Source organism: Monodon monoceros, unplaced genomic scaffold (genome assembly GCF_005190385.1).
Source record: "Monodon monoceros isolate NGI ecotype Baffin Bay Population unplaced genomic scaffold, NGI_Narwhal_1 Super_Scaffold_12, whole genome shotgun sequence".
Taxonomy (NCBI): domain Eukaryota; kingdom Metazoa; phylum Chordata; class Mammalia; order Artiodactyla; family Monodontidae; genus Monodon; species Monodon monoceros.
The window spans coordinates 62,073,308-62,095,790 of record NW_021703768.1 but is presented as its reverse complement, the minus strand read 5'-3'; the positions used below and the strand labels follow the sequence as shown (position 1 = coordinate 62,095,790).

At 34.5% G+C, this 22,483-nt stretch overlaps 1 protein-coding gene across 4 annotated transcripts in view; it reads left to right on the top strand.

Annotated features, from left to right (window-relative positions):
• The window catches only part of AP3B1 (adaptor related protein complex 3 subunit beta 1), a 276,335-nt gene that overhangs the window by 156,594 nt on the left and 97,258 nt on the right, over positions 1-22,483 (top strand). For all 4 annotated transcript variants that reach the window (XM_029215628.1, XM_029215632.1, XM_029215630.1 and 1 more), the window contains exons 16-18: positions 13,588-13,774; positions 14,744-14,874; positions 20,315-20,426. In XM_029215628.1, coding sequence (XP_029071461.1) covers positions 13,588-13,774; positions 14,744-14,874; positions 20,315-20,426 — 430 coding nt within the window. The remainder of the gene's footprint in view (positions 1-13,587; positions 13,775-14,743; positions 14,875-20,314; positions 20,427-22,483) is intronic.

Sequence of the window (22,483 nt, the reverse complement as noted above, 5' to 3'; positions counted from 1 at the left end):
CTATAATTCGAATGTTGGTGCGTTTAATGTTGTCCCAGAATTTTCTGAGACTGTCTTCAGTTCTTTTCATTCTTTTTTCTTTATTCTGCTCTGCAGTAGTTATTTCCACTATTTTATCTTCCCGGTCACTTATGCATTCTTATGATTTAGATTTTATCTTTACATTTTAAGTCAGTTTTTGAAAGGAATCAGTTAATCATTTCCAAGTGCCATGTAGATTAATTCATGCAATGAGTTATTTTTAAAAAACTGAGTAAAAGAGAGGAAACCTATGTTTGCTGTTGAGTTGCTTGTTTATTGATAAAAACACTGTTTTAGCCTGACACTCACTGTTCTTACTAAATTCATGTAGTACTATGAACGTCAACATAACACTTAGAATATTATGATTGTTATGACTCTATGATAACAATGGTTTGGCTACTCTAAGTGAGCTTATAGATTATCATAAAAGAAAAATAATACAAATTAGGATGTTAATCAAGACTGAAGTAGATTTGTCTTAGAAAACTAAATGAAGGTTCTTTCCTTGGCTTTCTTCTTTGTAGCTGTAAATAACCAATAATGGAATGTAGTACTGTGTGTTCAGAAATTGTAGAGTGTATTCCTTATCTTTTTATTAAGTGAATCTGAAGATAACATAGATTGCACTCAGCTATTTTTTTTTTCTTGAATTCAGTTTTGGAGCTCAGCTTCTGAAGTGTTGTATTGTGTATTTTAGAATGATACTTCAGGGTAACCACATAGACTTGACCAGCAGCTGGTGAAAATATAGTTATGTTTAGAAAAACAACTCATTGTTTTTAAATGATTAAATATAAAAATAGATGAACAAAGGTATCCTGTAGAGTTGTGTTCTGTTCTCCAGTTTCTGATTTCTCAAGAAAAGGAGTTTGAGAGAATTCATAAATGGAAATTAACATCAAAGGATGATTTTTTTATGTACCATCAGCTTGACTGGGTTTTTAAGTTGTATGATTCATAATCCGTTGGATGTGAGATGAGAGTAAAATGATTGCTTTCACCTAAATGTAAAAAAAATTATTTTCTATATGTGTTTATTTTAACCATCTTTAACACTGAACTAGGAAGGCCAGGCCACAGTTCAGGGAGTGGTTTGCCATGAAATCCCAACATTTATTTGTAGGTCTGTTTTCCCTGTGGCCTAGATCTCTCAGTGAGCATTTTCAGATTTTTTATTGAAATATTTAGTTTTAGGGGATGGCTACATTGCTTTTTATAAGATTTGGCACATTGTATTCATTTGTATACCTAAGGAATAATTTAATAGTAAGCTTCTTTAATATCACAAATGTTTTTACCTGGTGTAAAGAAGAATTTGAAACTTAGTTAACAGTTTGCTGTTGGTATGGTTGAGCAGACTCCTACTGGACAACTATAAACTTGGGAAAAATACAAAAAGTAAATAACTGCCTAAAGTCTCAAAAGAGTAAATAAAAGTGGGAAGATTCTTAAGGGAAACGGACACTTAAAAGAAGAGAGTGGCACAGAGTGAATTTCCCCACTTTTATGGCTCTTATCCTGAGTTCAGGCTACAGTTGGCACTGTACACAGAAGCTGAAATCCCAGAAGGAAACCCAGAGTCCTTCTGGCCTGAGGAAGTAGAGGACAGAGTTTAAGAAAACTCCTGGGAATTCCCCGGCAGTCCAGTGGTTAGGACTCTGCTCTTTCACTGCTGAGGGCCCGGGTTCAATCCCTGGTCGGGGAACTAAGATCCCACAAGCCACTTGGTGAGGCAAAAAAAAAAAAAAAAAAAAAGAAAACTACTACCAAAGATATTGAAAAGTTAAGGAAGAATTCTAGAAAGCAGTGAGCCAGTGTGGGGAGCCTCAAAATCTGTGAATACTTTTGCTCAGGTCTCTGGCTGACACCTGAACCACACATATGCATGGTGGATTCAGAACAGCACAGTTAATAATAAAGGAACTGAACTGGAATTTGAACAGCACTGAAACAGACAAAGTTTGTGCTTTGAACCCAACCTAGAGTATAGCAACATCCAGGGTCTCTACAATATAACATTCACAATGTCCAAGATAAATCCAAAATTGCTCAATTTAAGAACTAGAACAGGGAATTATTATTTAACAGGTATAGAATTTCAATTTGTGAAGATATAAAAATTTCTGGAGATTAATGGTGGTAATGGCTGAACTACACACTTAAAAATGGTTGCAGTGGTGAATTTTATGTTTATTTTTACCACAATAATGAAGAAGACCAGGAAAATGTGATCAGTTTAAAAACAAACAAACAAACAAACAAAAACCAGAAACCAACTTCTAGATGACCCAGATGTGGAAATTTGCAGACAGAATTTTGAAGCAGCTTTTGTAAATGGTTGATGACATAGAGGAAAATGTATTCACAATAGATGAAAAGATAACTCTCAGCAGAGAAATAAAAACTATAAAAAATAATAAAATGGAAGTTGTAGAACTGAAAAATACAGTACCCCAAAAATCAACATTTTGTCTATCTTTAGCATTACATGTTCTTTGATATTTTAATTTTTTTCAGTATGGAGATATAAAGCTGTTCATATAGTTTTTTAAAAACTGTTGCCTCATGATTAAGACTCTGTAGATGAACTTCTTCTGTAAGCTTCTTTAATTTTCTGACTTCGAGCTCTTTCAGATGGAAGTTTAGAAAGCAGTTTAACTGTATGTGATGCCTGCCATAGAACTATTTAATGTCAATTACTGGGAGGCAGGTGGTGATTCAGAGTACAGGCTCTAATGTTAGACTGTCTGACTTCAAATCATGTTTTGCCACTTACTAGCTACATGATTTTAGACAGATTATACAATACAACCTACCTAATGTAATTTCTAATCTATAAAGTGGAAGTTATAATCATATAGTCAGTTATTTATAATGCAACATATATGTTCCTAAAAATCATTGTGCTTTACAGAAACGCACAATAACAACCACAGGGATTATTGCAAAAGTGAAACCAGAGGCACACCACTCAAAAAATTCATTGGTGACAGAAAAAAAAACAAGAACAGTAAAAACAAGAGAATAGTTTTACACATGTTAAATGGTTAAGAAATACATAAATACTACAATGAATCTAGCTTTTTACTTTTAGAAAGACCTGACTTGTGGAATCGGGTGTTTTAAAGGTTGTACTTATGAGTTATGTCGTGGAAGGAGGGTTAATTTGAATATGGATGGAAAGTTGTACTGCCAAATGTGGCTAAATGTAGCCCATAATACATGTGGTGATCTGAGATAGATGTTTGAGGTGGATGTGTTTCTTTATTCCTGCACAGCCCAGTTCAGCTGGGTGCAGCTTTCTGCCTTTACCTGTTTTTTCTTACTGATGTAATCATGCCAAAGCAAACACAAAATTTACATTGTGCCCAAATTGGCCCTGCTGTGTCAACTGAATTAGAACAAATCCTGCTTTTTCATAAACCTAGTTTACACTGTTAACCAACTCCTAGATTTTTCTTAGAGAATATGATTATTTACAGTCAGAGAACTAGTTTAGTTATTGAGAATCTCTATGCTCATTTTTAAAAAGCACTCCATTGGGGTTTATCAACCTGAGAAAAGGGTGCTGAAATTCCTCTTTTGTTGTTTATGAAGAAAAAAATTGTTTGATATGAATATCAAGAGTAAAAGCACTAGTAGAATACTCTCACAAGTAGAGTAATTTCACTATTACATGGGGGGAAAAGTTGAACAACATTGAAACCAGTTGAAGTTGCTAAAACTCTTCAGCTCTTAAGACATGGTATAAAAATTTAGCATGACTTCCTTGAAATAGTCTACTGAGGTCTGAGACAGAAAGCTGTGATTTGATTAAACTGATTAATAGCAATTAAAAATTAATGAGTAAAGGGTACATCTGTTTCTAAACTTTCTCTAATAGTGTATCATCTTTTAAATGTAGTGATAAGTAATATAAGTTAATGTTTTACTTAGCTTATGTTTTTATTTTATTTTATTTATTATTTATTTTATTTTCTTTGGCGGTACGCGGGCCTCTCACTGTTGTGGCCTCTCCCATTGCGGAGCACAGGCTCCGAACACGCAGGGTCAGCGGCCATGGCTCACGGGCCCAGCCACTCCGCGGCATGTGGGATCTTCCCGGACTGGGGCACGAACCCGTGTCCCCTGCATTGGCAGGCGGACTCTCAATCACTGCGCCACCTGGGAAGCCCTATGTTTTTATTTTTAAATATAAAATATTGCAAACCTATAGAATAGTACAAAATAGCATAAATACATATACAGGCATACCTCAGTTTATAGTGCTTTACAAATACTGTGTTTTTTACAGATTGAAGGTTTGCGGCTACCTTGTGTCGAGCAAGTCTGCTGGCACCATTTTTCCAACAGCATTTGCTCACTTCCTGTTTCTCTGTCACGTTTTGGTAATTCTTGCAATATTTTCAAACTTCTTTATTACTATATTCTGATCTGTGATCAGTGGTCTTTGATTCTACTACTAAGATTCACTGAAGGCTCAGATGATAGCATTTTTTAGCAATAAAGGATTCTTTTTCTTGTTTTTTTTAATTTTTTTATGTTAGTGAATTTTTAAAAATTGGAGTATAGTTGATTTACAATGTTGTGTTAGTCTCTGATGTACAGCAAAGTGATTCAGATATTTATATATACATATATATTCATTTTCAGATTATTTTCCATTGTTATTACAAGATATTGAATATAGTTCTGTGTACTATATACAGTAGGACCTTGTTGTTTACCTATTTTATATATAGTAGTTTGTATCTACTAATCCCAATCTCCTAATTTATCCCCCCCACTCCCCACCCTTTCCTCCTCCTTTGGTAACCATAAGTTTGTTTTCTAAGTCTATGAGTCTGTTTCTGTTTTGTAAATAAGTTCATTTGTACTATTTTTTAGATTCCACCTATGAGTGATATCATATGATATTTGTCTTTCTCTGTCTGGTTTATTTCACTTAGTATGATAATCTCTAGGTCCATCCATGTTGCTGCAAAAGGCATTATTTCATTCTTTTTTATGGCTGAGTAATATTCCATTGTATATATACACCACATCTTCTTTATCCATTCATCTGTTGATGGACACTCAGGTTGCTTGCATGTCTTGGCTATTGTACATAGTGCTACAGTGAATACTTGGGTGCATGTATCTTTTTGAATTATGGTTTTCTCTGGATATATGCCCAGGAGTGGGATTGCTGGATCATATGGTAACTCTATTTTTAGTTTTTTAAGGAACCTCCATACTGTTCTCCATAATGGCTACACCAATTTACATTCCCACCAACAGTGTAGGAGGGTTCCTTTTTCTTTCTCTCCAGCATTTGTACATTGTGTTTTTAGACATACTGCTGTTGCACACTTAAGAGACTACAGTATAATAAACATAGCTTTTATATGTACTGGGAAATCAACATGTTTGTGTCACTCACTTTATTGAGGTGACCTTTAACCAGACCCGTAATATCTCCAAGGTATCCTATATATGTACCACTAAGATTAAGTCAGTGTGTTTGCCATAATTTTTTTTAAAGGGATGTAACAGGTAGAGCTAAGATCTCAAGTTCCTGTTCACACCTTGCTTACTTCCCCATTGGTAACCACTGTCATATTATTGGTGTGTTTTAATCATACATGTTTTGTATTGTTGTTACATAAGTATGTATCCATAAACAATGTATTTTTTGTTTTGTGTGTTTTCAAATTTTACATAAGTAGTATTCTACTTTATGTATACTTTCACAATTAAACTATTTTTACTTAATGTGTTTTTAAAATATTGAGGTATGTAGCTATAGTTCATTTATTTTAATTACTGTCTCATTTTCTTTGAGACAGTTACTTTTATTTTTTCTGCTGTTCAAGACGAAAGTGCTTCATGGAGTATCCTTAGTACTTATATTTTCTTTGTATCGCTTTTCAGGTTCAGTTTTTGATTCTTAGTGAGAAATTTTATAAATCACAGTGATGTTTTGGGGATCCTTCCTGAAGTTTTCTCTTGCCCTGTGATTCGGTCTTTGGAGAAATCTACCCCCACTCCCAGCCCCTTTAATATAACTTTAAAAAAAAGGGCTCAGGCTCTATGTGGTGACATTTATACCCTTTCTTGGATATATTTTCTTGTCAAGTAAATATAACATATAAAGGAAAAACTTACTCATGTTGACAAAAATGTGTATACTGTTAAATTTTTAAAAATCTGTTGCTTTTCTATACACTAACAACAAACTACAAGAAAGAGAAATTAAGGAAAAAGCCCCATTTACCATTACATAAAAAAGGATAAAATACCTGGGAATAAACCTATCTAAGGAGATAAAAAGACCTATACTTGGAAAACTATAAGACACTGATGAAAGAAATTGAAGATGACACAAACAAATTGGAAGATATACCATGTTCTTAGATTGAAAGAATTACTATTGTTAAAATGACCATACTACCCAAGGCAATCTACAGATTCAATGCAATCCTTATCAAAATACCAATGGCATTTTTTACGGAACTAGAACAAGTAATTGCAGAATTTGTATGAAAACACAAAAGACCCCAAATAGCCAAAACAATCTCGGGAAAGAACAGAGCTGGAGGAATCATGCTCCTTGACTTCAGACAATACTACAAAGCTACAGTAATCAAAACAGTATGGTTCTGTCACAAAAACAGACACATAGATCAATGAACACAATAGAGAACCCAGAAATAAACCCACACACTTATGGTTAATTAATCTATGAGAGAAGAGGCAAGAATATACAGTGGAGAAAAGACAGTCTCTTCAATAAGTGGTTCTGGAAAAACTAGACAGCTACGTGTAAAACAATGCAATTAGAACCTTCTCTAACACCATATACAAAAATAAACTCAAATGGATTAAAGACCTAAATGTAAAACTGGATACTATAAAATTCCTAGAGGAAAACACAGAACACTCTTTGACATAAATCACAGCAATATTTGTTTGGATCCATCTCCTAAAGCAAAAGAAACAAAAGCAAAAATAAACAAATTGGACCTAATTAAACTTAAAAGCTTTTGCACAGCAAAGGAAACCACCAACAAAATGAAAAGACAACCCGCTGAATGGGAGAAGATATTTGCAAATGATGTGACCAATAAGGGGTTAATATCCAACATATATAAACAGCTCATATGGCTCAACATCAAAAAAGCAAATAATTTGTTTGGAAAATGGGCAGAACTGAATAGACATTTTTCCAAATAGGAAATGCAGATGGCCAGAAAGCACATGAAAAGATACTCAACATTGCTAATCGTTAGGGAAATGCAAATCAAAACCACAATGAGATATTACTTCACACCTGTTAGAATGGCTGTCATCAAAAAACACACAAATAACAAATGTTGGTGAGGATGTGGAGAAAAGGGAATCCTTGTACACTGTTGGTGGGAGTGTAAATTGGTGCAGCCACTGTGGAAAACATGGAGGTTTCTCAAAAAACTAGAAATAGAACTACCATATTCAGAAAGATACATGCATCCCAGTGTTCATAGCAACATTATTTACAATTGCCAGGCTATGGAAGCAACCTAATTGTTAATCAACAGATGAGAGATAGCCTCATCCACCAGAGGGCAGACAGCAGAAACAAGAAGAACTACAATCCTGCAGCCTGTGGAACAAAAACCACATTCACAGAAAGATAGACAAGATGAAAAGGCAGAGGGCTATGTACCAGATGAAGGAACAAGATAAGACCCCAGAAAAACAACTAAATGAAGTGGAGATAAGCAACCTTCCAGAAAAAGAATTCAGAATAATGATAGTGAAGATGATCCAGGACCTCGGAAAAAGAATGGAGGCAAAGGTCGAGAAGGTGCAAGAACCATTTAACAAAGACCTAGAAGAATTAACGAACAATCAACAGATGAATGGATAAACAAGATGATATATATATATATATATATATATATGTAAAATATGGGGTTGGCCAAAAAGTTCATTTGGGTTTTTCCGTAAGATCTTACAAAAAGCCATAAAAAAGAATAAAAATTTTGCCATTTGCAATAATGTGGATGGACTTGGAGGGCACTATGCTAAGTGGAATAAGTCAGACAGAGAAAGACAAATACTATAAGATATCACTTATATGTGGAATCTAAAAAATACAACAAACTAGTGAATAAAACAAAAAAGAAGCAGCCTCACAGATACAAACTGCTGGTTTCCAATGGGGAGAAGGAAGGGTGGATGGGCAGTATAGGGGTGAGGGAGGTGAGAAAGGGCTGTTATCAGATTATCTGAAATCATCTGTGTGAAACTTTTGAAAATTGTAAAGCACTATAGAATTTAAAGAATCTTGCATTCAATAAAATTTTCTTAATTAAAAAAATTTAAAGAATCCTGCCTAGTCATGAAGTGATGAAATTGATTAGATAGAACACTAGTACTGCTTAGATTTGCCTCTGGTCTATGTTAAGAATTTTATGTAGTTCTCCTTCCTTTACCAAATGCATTTGCCAGTATCCTTCCGTTTAAAAATTACAACTATGTGGAACCAGTTTTAAATGCTGAATTCTGTATACTTTTTTATATTCCTTAAACTGATATATATCTAAGCAGATTTTAGGACTATATATATATATTTTTGATAGGACTATAATTTAAGAGACCTTTTTTATTTTGTGCTGACCTATATAATATTTAAAGAAGGCTATTGTTTGAGCAAATATTTACCAGTTTATTACTTGTCAGAGTATTTAGGTAAAAATATGATGCCCATATTTTGAGAAGTTTTTTTTAAATAATGGATTTCTCAATAATTATATGGCATTCCCCAAAATTCATTTTTCCTATGTCACAGTGACTTAGAGTTAATCCAAAGTAATTGGTGTAAATAGCGTCTGGATGGCATTGACCATTAGGTGGTACCAGAAATGATTCCTTAAATCTAAGAAGCAAAATAATAATAAGACAAAAATTTAATACATAGCTATATATAAGCTATTGAGTATTTCTGTTATTTATGGTACATTTTGTTATTCTCTTTGCTTGTCTTGTATAATTTTATGAATAAAATCCATTTAAATTTACTATTAAACATCCCATCTGGGTTTTTTGTTGTTGTTCTTTGGTTTTTTTCCGGCTGCATTGGGTCTTTGTTGCTGCGCTCAGGCTTTCTCTAGTTGTGGCGAGCAGGGGCTACTCTTTGTTGCGGTGCGCGGGCTTCTCATTGCAGTGGCTTCTCTTGTTGCGAAGCACGGGCCCTAGGCACGTGGGCTTCAGTAGTTGCAGCGTGCGGGCTCTAGGGCGCGAAGGCTTCAGTAGTTGTGGCACACGGGCTTAGTTGCTCCGCAGCATGTGGGATCTTCCTGGACCAGGGATCGAACCCGTGTTCCCTGCATTGGCAGGCAGATTCTTAACCACTGCGCCACCAGGGAAGTCCCTCCATGTTGTACTTCTAACCTCTGCCATGGTTTTGTCTAGTGACCTGTAAGATACAAGTGCAGTGAACAGAGATTTCATTTTAAAATGTGAAACATTTAAATTGGAAAGACTTTGACTTTCTTTTCCCAGTCTTTTTGAGATGCAACATGACTAACCTCTCCCTTTAGAGCAGCATATAGGATGTGTGCTGATAAAATGAAGTGTGCCCTGATGAGGCAGGTATGAAAAGCTAAGTCCTTCGCTTTTCCAGTGGTGGTGACGTAAGTGTTTGTTTTATCTGATGGTAACTTGATGACACAACAGGCAAGTTGTGTCATGGCCTGTGCAAAGCATGAAGCTCCCAGCTGTCAGTGGATGGAGTAAGAGGAAAACATGGGAAGTTAGAGGTTGGTTGTGGCTGAAATATGTGCAGGAGATAGAGACAGAACAATCTTGCTATAGGCCATTAAAGAGAGTGGTCAGAGCACTCTCACTACAGTAGTTTTGTCATTTATTGTGTACTATAAATCTCAAAACCTATTTATTATTTGCCAGTTATTGTTTTATTTTGTTATAAATCCAGCAGCAATAAATTCTTAAAACTTGAAGTGTACATTTAATGAAGAATGAAGAACTGAATTTTTGTGTATCATTATTTAACATGCACAAAATGTTCATCAACTTTTACCATCCACCATGAAAATCATAGTGATATAAATCTGCTAAAACAGGATTAGCATCTACTTAAAAAGTTGGGAGGTATTTTAGGAAGACTAAGCCTCAAGATGACAATTTAATGTATACAGGTGCCAAATATGTTTACATGTCTCTCTGTGAAACATGATCTCATATAGATCAAATAACTGTTTTTTAAAATTTAATTTTGTTCATTTTTTATTCTAAGTTTTCTTTTGCACATATGAGAAATGAAGCAATAATGGTTAATGTATTTCTCCATTAGCAGAAAAAGGACCTGAATGATGCTGGTTTTCAAATAGATAAGCAATTAATTCCAACAATAGTTCGACCATTTTTACTCAAAACTTTTGTACATTTCTTCTGTCAGTGTAAATGGAATCAAAGTAAAGCTTTTGGAAGTTTATTCTGTCAAAATCGCCGTAAATGCTGTTGTAAATTTAAAAGCCCCAACGTGGCTTTCACTGAACGGATGTTGTCATGGTAAAATCAACGTTCTTATTAAATTAAGAAAACTGTGGAACAGAAATATTTTGGGAATTGGTTGTGGTGCATGCATACTCACTCTGCTTATTCTACCAAGTGAAATAAAACTATAATGGTCAAAATTACTGATATTTGATATGTGTAGTTTAACTGAACTACAGGATTCTTGTGATGAAGCTAATATTGAAAAAGCATACTTAGGCATGACACCGCACACTCTCATACGCAATTCTTTTTGCTGCATGTGACCAGTGGGATTTTAGAAATGTGATTTTATGAAAAACTGCTTTGTAAATTAGCCTGTGTTCTATATTGACTTTTTTGCCCGGGGCGGGTGGGTGGAGGAGTAGATTAAGTGAAACTTTTGTGTATTGGTTAGATTTTGATTCAAAATCATTTGGAAATCTTTAAAGTGTTTATCAGGTAGAGCACTAAAAACCTTCAGCTTTTGAAAATTTTAGCAAATAACAATTCTTAGAAACAAATCTTGCAAACAGGAAGACATTGAAATGTATCCCTATAAAAACGAAGGAAGAACTGAACAAATTAAGTGGTAAGAGCTAAAAATTTATTTTAGAAGTTCTATCATTTGCAGTATCTCAACTATGGTGAAGACTTTTTTGATGGAACTCCTATTTTTGTGGATAAGTTTATATTTTGTATTAGAATGAAATGAAATCGAGGAGGCAGTTGGTTTTGCATTATCTAAATTTGATGAAATTTTTGTTTACAGTATAGAAGAGAATTATTTAAAAGTTTTATCTCATAAAGATAGTTTTATTGAATGGAGGGGGGAAAGTTAAATATCTAGGCTTGAAATATTTACAGATTTTAACATAAAAGAAAGCATTGAGAATATCCTTGTATTCAACAGAATTTTCTCTGTACTACCAGATCATTTGTTTGATCTGTAAAGAAGACATTTTTTTCCATTAAAAATATTATGTTCTGTAGAGAAGAGTAAGTTGCAAATGTCAACATTTTCATATTTGGTGATCATAAAATTCAGTTTTGAAGAAGATTGTAGGCAATTTTTCTTTAATTTAAAAATAATAAGACCATATAAAAATATGTTCTTCAGATAAATACCAATGATTTGGTTTTAGAGATAGAGCTAAGAAATTGATTAAAGTATATGAATAAATACATATCTGAGTGAAAATTATTCTGCTTATGTTTTTAATGCATCATTGAACATGGATATGAGTTTATCTTTTAGAATTTTATTTTTGAAAATACATTTTTGGTAGAACTGTTTCATAACCTACCAATATAATAAAACAAGTTTTACAGTCAATAAATACATATTATAGAAATTACATAATTTTAATTACTTAAAATTTTCTATCTCAGTTTCAATAGTGTCTGTTAATATTTTGAAATAATTTAATTTCCTAAACATTAATTTCAGGGATCAGAAATAAAAGCAAGATGAATCAGTCCACTAACTCAAAAAATTATTTCAATGAATAGACTTATTTTCTTTTTCTGATTTATTTTAGTTCCATATTCTAAATCTCAACACTCAAAAATAGACTTTAGAGTTAACCTAGTTATAGATTCTCACTCTACATTTGAGGAAACTAACAGTTGGGTGTGTTTTTCCCAGGTTATCCCAGCAAGCTGATTACACAGTCCAGTGTACAACACTTCCTTTTGACCTGTATTACTCATTTGGTGACTATTTTGCTAATCGTCCTTAAAAATCAGTCATAGAATTTTTCTTATCTGAGGTTGAACCAACATGGTGTAATAATTAGTGGATAGCAGTAGTTGGTAACCAAATTTAGAATAGCTCTATTAACATTTTTCACTTGTATTTTTTGTAGTTCTGTTTTAGTAAAACTAGGTTAATGGTTTTTAAATAGATTATTACTGAAAGAAGGTTGCTTTTTATCCAAATCAATTATCTTAACGAATTAATATTGTACAAGTTTACCGCACCATTCCTGTACTTTGGCTTATTGTTATAGAACTATCTTTAGCTTTGCCTGACTTCACTGATTTTATTGTTTTTAATCCACTTCCAATGTCTGTAAAATGTTCTAATGCAGATGTTTAGTTTTCCCGTGTATTATGAATCCTATTTATAGTTAGAATTGTATGTGTGTAACCTTCTAAATTAAAATTATGCTTTTTCAATAAAATAACTGGAGTTTAAAATACAAACCTATTTTGTTAACATTTCAGTTTTGGTTTAATTATTATTAAAATTATCTCAATATATGTTAATGTAGTACATTCAGAAATTGACTTAGGAAATCTTATTATAGTGTAGAAGCTGCTATAATAAGTTGTTCCCTAACATAAATAAATAAATGACCAATATTACCAGAGGCTATAAGCAACATGGGGAAAAAAATGGAAGGAGTCTTTTATCCTAGTTTTTAGAGGGCATCAGCAGCTTGCTTTTATGAAAAAGTAACAGCTAAATGCACTGCAAATAATTTGCAGTAATCCAGTTCAGTGATTCATGTGTCTGCTTTAATGGGTCATAATTCAGGGTAAAGTAACTGAGTGCAGTCAGAGTGCAGACACTGCTTATGCCAGGGACAGTATCTCTTCATAAAACACACCTCAGGAGAAGCAGTTTGCCAGCCCCCTAATACTCTCTGATATTTTGATGTCCTGCATATTTTTCCGATTAAGTTTTGAGTGCCATGTTTTTAGTTGTATTTCCACATTCATTATTCTCACGTAGACCCTTCAGCGGGTTTGCCATATATGATTATTTTTTTAATGATGCCTTTCTTTCCACTTCAGCAGTTTAATAATCTAGCACATGGCTGCTTCTCGGTACTCAGCATTCACCTCCCCAATACTGAAGAGGACATGTGCTTTGGCTTCAGAATTCCATTTGCAGCGTTAGAAATGCATATTCCCTATGGAACAACATTTGTTTGACATAACCATTCATTTTTATTACCTCTTTAAATATGTTTATCCAGAGTTATCAATAATCATAAATAACTGTTCTCATCTTGTTCTGGTTTTTTCCAACAGACAAAATTGCTTACCCAGTACATATTAAATCTCGGCAAGTATGATCAAAACTACGACATCAGAGACCGTACAAGATTTATTAGGCAGCTTATTGTTCCGAATGAGAAGAGTGGAGCTTTAAGTAAATATGCCAAAAAAATATTCCTGGCTCAAAAACCGGCACCACTGCTTGAGTCTCCTTTTAAAGGTACTGTTATCAGAATATACCTGCAAAATATTTGTTGTCTAAAAAATTATGACATTATATCCCATTTCTAACATGTTTAAAATTTATCTCTTAGAAAATATAAGTGATTAGCATATGTAAATATATAAGACCAGTGTGCTTTCTACTCATTCATCTGTTCTCCAACGCAAGCTTTATAGTAGTTCATGTTTTTATAGACCTTATTTACCTGAATAATTTCAATCTTCTGATTTTATTTTTATTCTAACCAGATGACTTGGCTGAACAGTAGATAAAAGCTGTGTTGTTCTTGCAGACATTGACTTCATCTCTGTTTTAAATAGATAGCTTTGTTTAATAAGGAGTATATAATTCAACTTAATACTTAGTTATTAAATAAATATTCTGTGTACACTAACATAAGCTTTTCCAGGAAGAATTATTTCATAAAAATATCCCTTTGTATTTGTTTGCTTTTCAAAGATGGAAGTTGACTTATTTTCCCCAGCGTTTTAAAAGGAGTGTTTATTTTCTCAGTTTAACAAGTAGCCATTACAGTGGGAATCAAATGATTATATACTTTGGTTTTCATATAATTTCTTATTTGATGTTGTAAAGCGATAAAAAGCAGTTCAGTTTTGTAGAAAAACTATTAAAATTCTGAATGTGTTTGTGGCAAGACATGTATATGGATTGTTTAACTGTGCTGTCATTCTTAATATTCACAGTAAAGTAATTTTTAGAGAAGCTACATATCAGAGCAACACCTCTAAACACACTGACTGATTAGCTTTTTTATTGACCATTATGGGGGAGATTATTGTAATCTATGGACTGAAATCAGTTTTTTGACCTATGAAGAGCTTCCTAGTTTATATTTATTCCTTGACATTTGAGGTAATATGCCAATTACCTTGAGCTCTGATTAGGATTGTTCTCTGTTATATACAGCTCATATTGTTTATTTTATATTTTCCTCTATTTTAATAGGTAGGGATCATTACCAGCTTGGCACTTTGTCTCATACTCTCAACACTACAGCTACTGGGTACCTGGAATTATCTAATTGGCCAGAGGTGGCGCCTGACCCATCAGTTCGAAATGTAGAAGTAATAGAGTTGGTAAGTTGACCTTTCTGAAATTAATTTTGTCAAGCAGTGGGAGATTCTGGAATAACTATTGTTTTATATAAAAGCTTTTTTGGTGGATTGAAAATTGCTCTGGTATTTCTAAATGTAATGTGTTAGACATATCTTGCTGCTATGGGAAATAAATATTGTAGTATTCCTATGTCATTGTACATGTACTGTTCCTTTTCTTCAAGGAAATAGAGAATGGAATTCTCTGCATCAGTGCCACCCACATTTGTGGTATTGCATTTGTAGTTGTGTAGATTCAATTTTTAAGGTATTTAGTTTCATTGGGTTGAGCTTTTCCTACTTAGTTTAGAGATTCGTAAGCTTCCTGTTAATGTTTTCTAAATCATTTTTGCTGTCTCTTCCAGAAAAACCATGCAAAGTGTTCTTCTCGATTTTCTGATGAACCTTTTTTACGTGAAGCCTAAACATAAATAGGAAGCATCATGTACCAAAAATGTCCTTACACAAGGTCACAATTAAAATGAAAAATACGTTGCTTTCACATTAAAAAAAAAAAAGCTCTCTATATAAATAACCTTTTCCTAGATCTTTAAAACATGTTGTCCACTAAAGTAAGAGAAGTAGTGTTCTTTCCTAGTATTATCTCTTTCTTTCTTACATAAACAAGAGAAATAAAGAGAGGGGTCTTCTGATTGTCTTTAGAGATTGATTATGTGAAATATATCTGATCCTTTTTTAAGTAGAATTAATAAAAAAGAACACTTAGGTATTACATCCTGGATGCTTTTCTGGTAGAACACATATTTTGAACTAGGATTCAGATAACCAGTCTTTCTCACTAATTCCTATGAGAAAGTCAGTTAATCTTCTTGCCTAACTTTTCCATATACAATGGGAAAAAAAATATTACTTTAAATAGAAGAATTTCTGTAACAGGCATAGCTTTTTCTTTTTTTTGCCACACTGCACAGCTTGCAAGATCTTAGTTCCCCAACCAGGGATCGAACCTGGGCCACAGCAGTGAAAGCATCAAGTCCTAACCACTGGACCACCAGGGAATTCCCCAGGCATGGCCGTTTAATTTGATTCTTTTGAGAAATATGTTTCTCTTAACTACACAGACTTGTCTGGCTTTGGAGTGTGGCAAGAGCAGTAACAGCTGATAATGGCTCCATTTAGCAGACCCTGGAGTATACTTTGATAGTTTTATAAACATAATCTTGTTTAAACCTCATAATGATTATAAGTGATGGTTATTGTTATTCCCATTTTGCAGATGATGAAACCAAGGTTCAGAGAACTTAAGTAAATTGCCCAAGTTCCCATAGCTAGTAAGTGATGGAATTGGGATTCCAACCCTTATCTGAGTCCATTGTTCATTCTCCTACTGCATTTTATTATGTAACATGAGGAGAGGAAGCTTGAGCTTGTTTGCAAATCTGTGCTATCCTTAGTATTTAACACCACTGTTTTCATGCTGTGACAAATTCTCTCTATTTAGAGATGATTTTTTAAATTATAAAACTTATTAAAAACAAGTTGCATGCTCCTCCTTGCAACTAAGTTTGGTGATTTCCCCTCAAATCTACATACTAGGGGCTTCCCTGATGGCGCAGTGGTTGAGAGTCCGCCTGCCGATGCAGGGGATGGGTTCGTGCCCTGGTCTGGGAGGATCCCACATGCCGCGGAGAGGCTGGGCCCGTGGGCCATGGCCACTGAGCCTGCGCGTCCGGAGCCACAACAGTGAGAGGCCCACGTACCGCGGAAAAAAAAAAAAATACATACTACTCTTAAGTATTCTTCAAAAAAATTGGCTTACTTGTGAAACTTTTGGTCAGGTGCCAGAATAAAAAGAGCATGTTCTTTGTTATGATTCTTTCACAGAAATACTGTCTCTCCTAATTTCTTATGTCTGTTTGTTGTTTTTATGGTTCTGTCCTTTTTCACTGTTGGGTACATGATGTTTTGGTCCAAGTAGAATCATCCTTTTATCCTACCCCCGCTTCCGCCCTATCCTTCCTCCTTGCTGCCCCAATCCACCAAAAAAAAGTAAAATAAAAATAGTTTGTCATCTCAGAAATTAATAACAATGCCATGCAATTTAATTTGGTCTCAGCAGTATCCTTATATTGGCTGATAGATTGGTTGGTTGGCTGGCTTCTTCTATTTTCATGTGCTCTTCTAAGCATTAACTATCTTAGAGGGACAGTACTTAAATAACCTATTTTCTTATATTCGTTTCACCTGTCCAGTTCAACAGTTACAAATTGATTTCCTTTTCATTTTGCTGACTACATTGTGAAAATTAATAATTGGTAGCTTATGGAGGATAATTATAATTGATAGAACTTGGTTGGAAAAAACTGTCACTCTCCGTTGATGCCATGCAGAAAACAGTTTCAGTCTGTTGGTCTCTGGACATACTGACTTAAAATTATACTATAGAGACTCAAGTAAATATAAAAATAATGCACATAGTTTTATTATAAGATGCAGCTGCAACAATGCAGAAAGTACTGTTCACATAGTCTTTCATTCTACCTCACCCCTCTAAAGTCCCGTCAATGTATTTCATGCATGTAGTACATATGTTATCCTAGTTTTACTATAGAGTGATCTTACAGGGTCACATCTTGTTACTATGAAATATAACTTAGTAAGAATAATGGCCTAGGCTTAGATAATCTGATATTTTAATCAAAACAACATGGGGCTTCCCTGGTGGCGCAGTGGTTGAGAGTCCGCCTGCCGATGCAGGGGACACAGGTTCGTGCCCCGGTCCGGGAAGATCTCACATGCCGCAGAGCGGCTGGGCCCGTGAGCCGTGGCCGCTGAGCCTGTGCGTCCGGAGCCTGTGCTCCGCAACGGAAGAGGCCACAACAGTGAGAGGCCCGCGTACCGCAAAAAAACAAACAAACAAAAAGAACATGAAACCTAGTCCATTGACACTAGAAGTCACTTTGCATTGCATACTACCATTTCCAGGATATCAGATATGATATATATTTATGACACCAGTAAGCTTTCAAGATTCTTTATAATTTTTTTTTGCTTAGTTCTAGAAAATTCTTTTCTCCCCAGTTACAGAAAAACTGTCTTTTGCATATCAAGGGTATTTTGCTTTATAAACACATCTACTGTCAGTTACTATCAGTATTTTATCCTACATAGGAACTTTCAAATTAGTGCCTTGCTATTTTCCTCCTCCCTTTTCCCTGTTATTTCTTTTGCTTAGAATGATACAATTATCATAGTCATAAAAGACCATAACAAAAAGTAAAATATTTTTATTGTTAGTCTTTACCCTTTAAAACCTAAAACTCCATGAATAGAGAGTCCATGGCCATGTCAAAATAATATAGCCCTTTGAGCATAGGAGCCTGATTTTCCTTGTTTGTTGACTCAGTCTTACCCTGAAAGCCATAGTCTAATTAAGTAATTTTTTTTCCTATAAATGGACTTCACACACTTTTTACTAGCCTTCAGAAAAATATTACTTGTTTGGATTTAAGAAAAATATGAACTTCACTGTTCACTAAATATAGGAGAAATTTGTTTATAGAATACTATCTTTATTTGTAACTGGAGGACAGAGCATTTTAAATATACATAAAAGAAGAAAGGAATACTGCTGATCTTATGTTAGTATCTTATTCAAATATATTTGAGTAATTTTTACTTATTTTTCTATTATTGTCCAGATAGTAGTTTTCCAAGTTACTGAAGCTTATCCTTTTAAGCAACATATCTTAAGCCCATAAGCCCTCTAGATCAGTGGTTTTCAAACCTAGCTGTACACTATAATCATACGGAGCTCTTTAAACAAAACAAACCTATGTCAGACCTACACCAGACCAATTAAATCAGAGTCTTAGGAAGTGAATCCCAAGCATTAGCTTTTTTAGTATTAGTATTTTTATTTTTGTTATTAGTATTTTTAAAAATATTCTCAGGTGATTCTGACATATATCCAGTGCTGAGAACCCCTCTTGAATAAGAACCTCTATCCTACTATAAATTTCTTTACAACAAAATGTTACTCTAGCAGGCTAGCACATAGTAGAAGCTCAAAAGTGTGATGAATAAATGAGTCTTAACCGTTCTTGACCTTTTAAAAAATATACATTTTCTTGCCCTTTAAAAGAGAGTGTATGAAGCATGATTTAATTTTTTCTTAATGAATCAAAGTCACACTTATGAAAAAAATTTCTTTTACTTTAGTACACTGTATTAAAGTTTTTAAGGTGCTATCACCCAACTAATGATTACTGTGCCAGACACATTTAAGGTGTATCAGTGTACAAAATATTCAAACATCTCTGCTCTCCAGAAGCTGACATTCTAGCAGGGATAGACTGACAGTTAAATATACAAATTGTATACAGTAGTATGTTAGAAAGTAATAAGTGCTGTGACCAAAAAAAAAGACTAGAGCAAAGGAACATCAGAAGTACCAGGCATGGGAGGTTGGAATTTTGAGTGGTCCTCCCTGAGGTGGCATTTGTACAGAGAATTGAAGGAGGTGAGGGAATGAGCCACGCAAGTCATGTTGGGGGAGGATATTGGCAGTAGGAACAGCTTTGAGGAAAGGCCTGAAGAGGGGAGCATGCCTGGAGCGTTTGAAGACACTGTAAGGAGTGGCCGGAGGAGAGTGGGCAGGAGGGAGAGCAGCCGCAAGAGGACCAAGAGGACCTCAGGCACGTAGGGCTGAGCAGAGTGCTGTAAGAACTTCATTTTTTCTGAGTGAATGGGAGGCCTTTTGCAGCATTTCAGACAAAGAGGGACTTGACTAGAGTTAATCAAATCATTCTAGCTGCTGTGTTGAGCCAGCTTGGAATGGGGGATGGGAGGTGGGCATAGATACAACATAGCCGGTTAGAGACTGTTGTAATCCGGGAGAGAGCTCTGACCAAGGTGGTGGTTATAGGCTTTCTTGATGCATTAGATGTTTAGGATAGAAGAGAAAGACAGAAGCCAAGATTCTGTCTTGATAGAACCCCAAGGTGCCCCAGGGTTCAGGCTGTTGAGATGGTACGGGCTATTTATTGCCTACACTAAGTATTTTCTTTCTTTTTTTCTTTTACCTCAGTATCAAGCTGTGAACTTGAATTTCTTACTGCTGTTACTGTGTCTGCCTCTAATTGCCCTCATCTCTTCTAGACTGTCGTACTTTAGTTTAAATCTTCTGTAGACCAACGAATACACAAGTGTTTAAAATCATATGTTAAAACAAGGTTGTTGATCTAACATAATAGGCTCTGAGTGAGAGTTCATGTCCCTTTGCTTAGGGGTAAAGGGGAACAAACCAGTGTCAGGATTCTCAGAGTTGCCTTCTCTGTTGAGGCTTTAAACTTCCTTCTGGGTTCACAGAGTATTCTGAATGACTAGTTTACCTGAAGACTGAATTCCTTAATGAGAATTCATTGATATTTACATTTTTACTTTTTTTTTTTTTAATCAGGCAAAAGAATGGACTCCAGCAGGAAAAGCAAAGAAAGAGAATCCTGATAAGAAATTTTATTCTGAATCTGCAGAGGAGGAGGAGGACTCTTCTGAGAGCAGCAGTGACAGTGGTGGGGTTTTAATTCATTGAAAAACATTGTTCACTATAGCTTATATGCTGTGCTTCCTATAGACCAATAAGGCCTAGAACATAATATTCAACAAGCTGGTTTAAATGAAGTTTATACCATTACAATAATTCCTTTCACTTACATATCACTGTTTTCAAAGTAATTTCTAACGCCTTTTCATTTGACATTGCCTCTTGGACCCACAACTAATAAATGATAGAATTGAAACGGGAATGCATGCTTTTCTGAATTCTGACCCATACTGCCTGTGATATTCATTAGCATATTGAAAAATGTAATTTTATATTTGATAAGCCTTTAGTGGGGCCTTTAAAAGTAACTTTTCTTTTGTATTGGGTTGGCCAAAAAGTTCATTCGGATTTTTCTGTAAGAAAAAACCCAAACGAACTTTATAGCCAACCCCCAATAAAATGTAAAGTTTATTTTTAACCTTGAGCAGTCTGTTCTTATCCATTTTTTACTCTTTTACTTCTACATGAAAGCTAAAATTAATAAATCTCTTGTGTATTATAAAGAAACAAAGAGCTAAAAAGATTGAGGGCAACCACATGCAATGAAAAAAATACTAAACAGGAAGGATCTAGAAGTCCTGAGTTTTAGCCAGGCAAATTGAATAAGGCACTTACCTTCTCTATATCTGATAAATGAAGGGGTAGAGTTAGATGCTTTTTAAGTCTCTTCAATACTGAAAGTCTGAGTGATTTGCATAATAAAGTATATATAGGAGTTACATACTCTTATTAACAGTTAGCCTAGTAAACTTATCTGATCCAAGACCAAATGACATCTCTTTCTTTTAAAACCTTTATTCCTTGGGAAGCCAGGGCTGCTCACTAACTTGGTCATCCATTACTTGACATTAAGGTAATTCATTCATTTTTTCCTCTGTTTCCCCTGTCAAAATCTTTGTTTTCAGTATCCGATAAGTTAATCTGTGGTGTTTTACCTTCTGAAGTAATATGCTGAAAAATGGGGGAAATTACTTCAATCCAAAGAGTTAATGCTAAAAAATATGGAATTTCAGAAATGATATAGACCATTGAGAAAGACATGTTGTGTAGTTGAGTGTTTCATATAGATATTTGTCTCCATCCCATTTATTCACAAGCTCCTGTCTGTTTAGAGTCTAACCTTTTTCAATACATATTTGAAGTATTCCATTAACATTATGGCTTTTCATGGGATTATCTGAGTACTTATAATAGGGAGTCATATGTCAGAGTTCCATTCTGGCTACCAGAGGAAAGAGAGAACTTTTCTCATTAGAAGTTACCAGTTTTTTTCAAGTGAGCATGCCTTCTTGAGGATAAATGAATTTCCTCAAGGATTTACCTAACTTGAAAATTTAAATAAACAGTGCCTGAAGTGAACTGGACCCAGATTCATGTTGAACTCCCATGTAATAACATGAGAAAGTAACTTAGATGCTATACTTTCTTATTTATTTATTTGTTTGTTTATTTATTTATAGCATAAACGATTTATCTAAGTTAATATGTACGTGTGCTTAACTTTGATATCACAACAAATTCAAAATATTTTTATTCAGCAGTTTTGTTTTGCCTTTGTAAAGTTTGGGTAAAATAAATTTTGCTCTTTGTAAAAGCTGATGATAAAGAGTGCCTTACCATGTGGCAGGCACTGTTGTGTCCTAATCACCTTTACATGTTTCAAATCATTTAATCTTCACAACAGCTCTTTGAAGTAGCCTTTGCTGAAAGGAGAACTGAGACCCAAAGAGGCTGAATAACTTGCTCAGTCTTACAGCTTGGTACACGGCAGGGCCAGGGTTTGAACTCGGACATTGCAGCTTGAGAACTCATGCTTATAACCACTTCAAGCTGTTCCAAAAGAATATAGGCACTCCTAGCTTTTCGCTGTGATACATGAATTAATCCTCATAAAGTAGCTATTATTTACCTATTAGAATACTGTTTTAATTAGAGGTTACATTCCTGTCTGAGGACATTTCATCAGATAGATCATAGGCCGGGACAACAGTTTGTCCTCTTATCTAGGATACAACTCTGCACCTA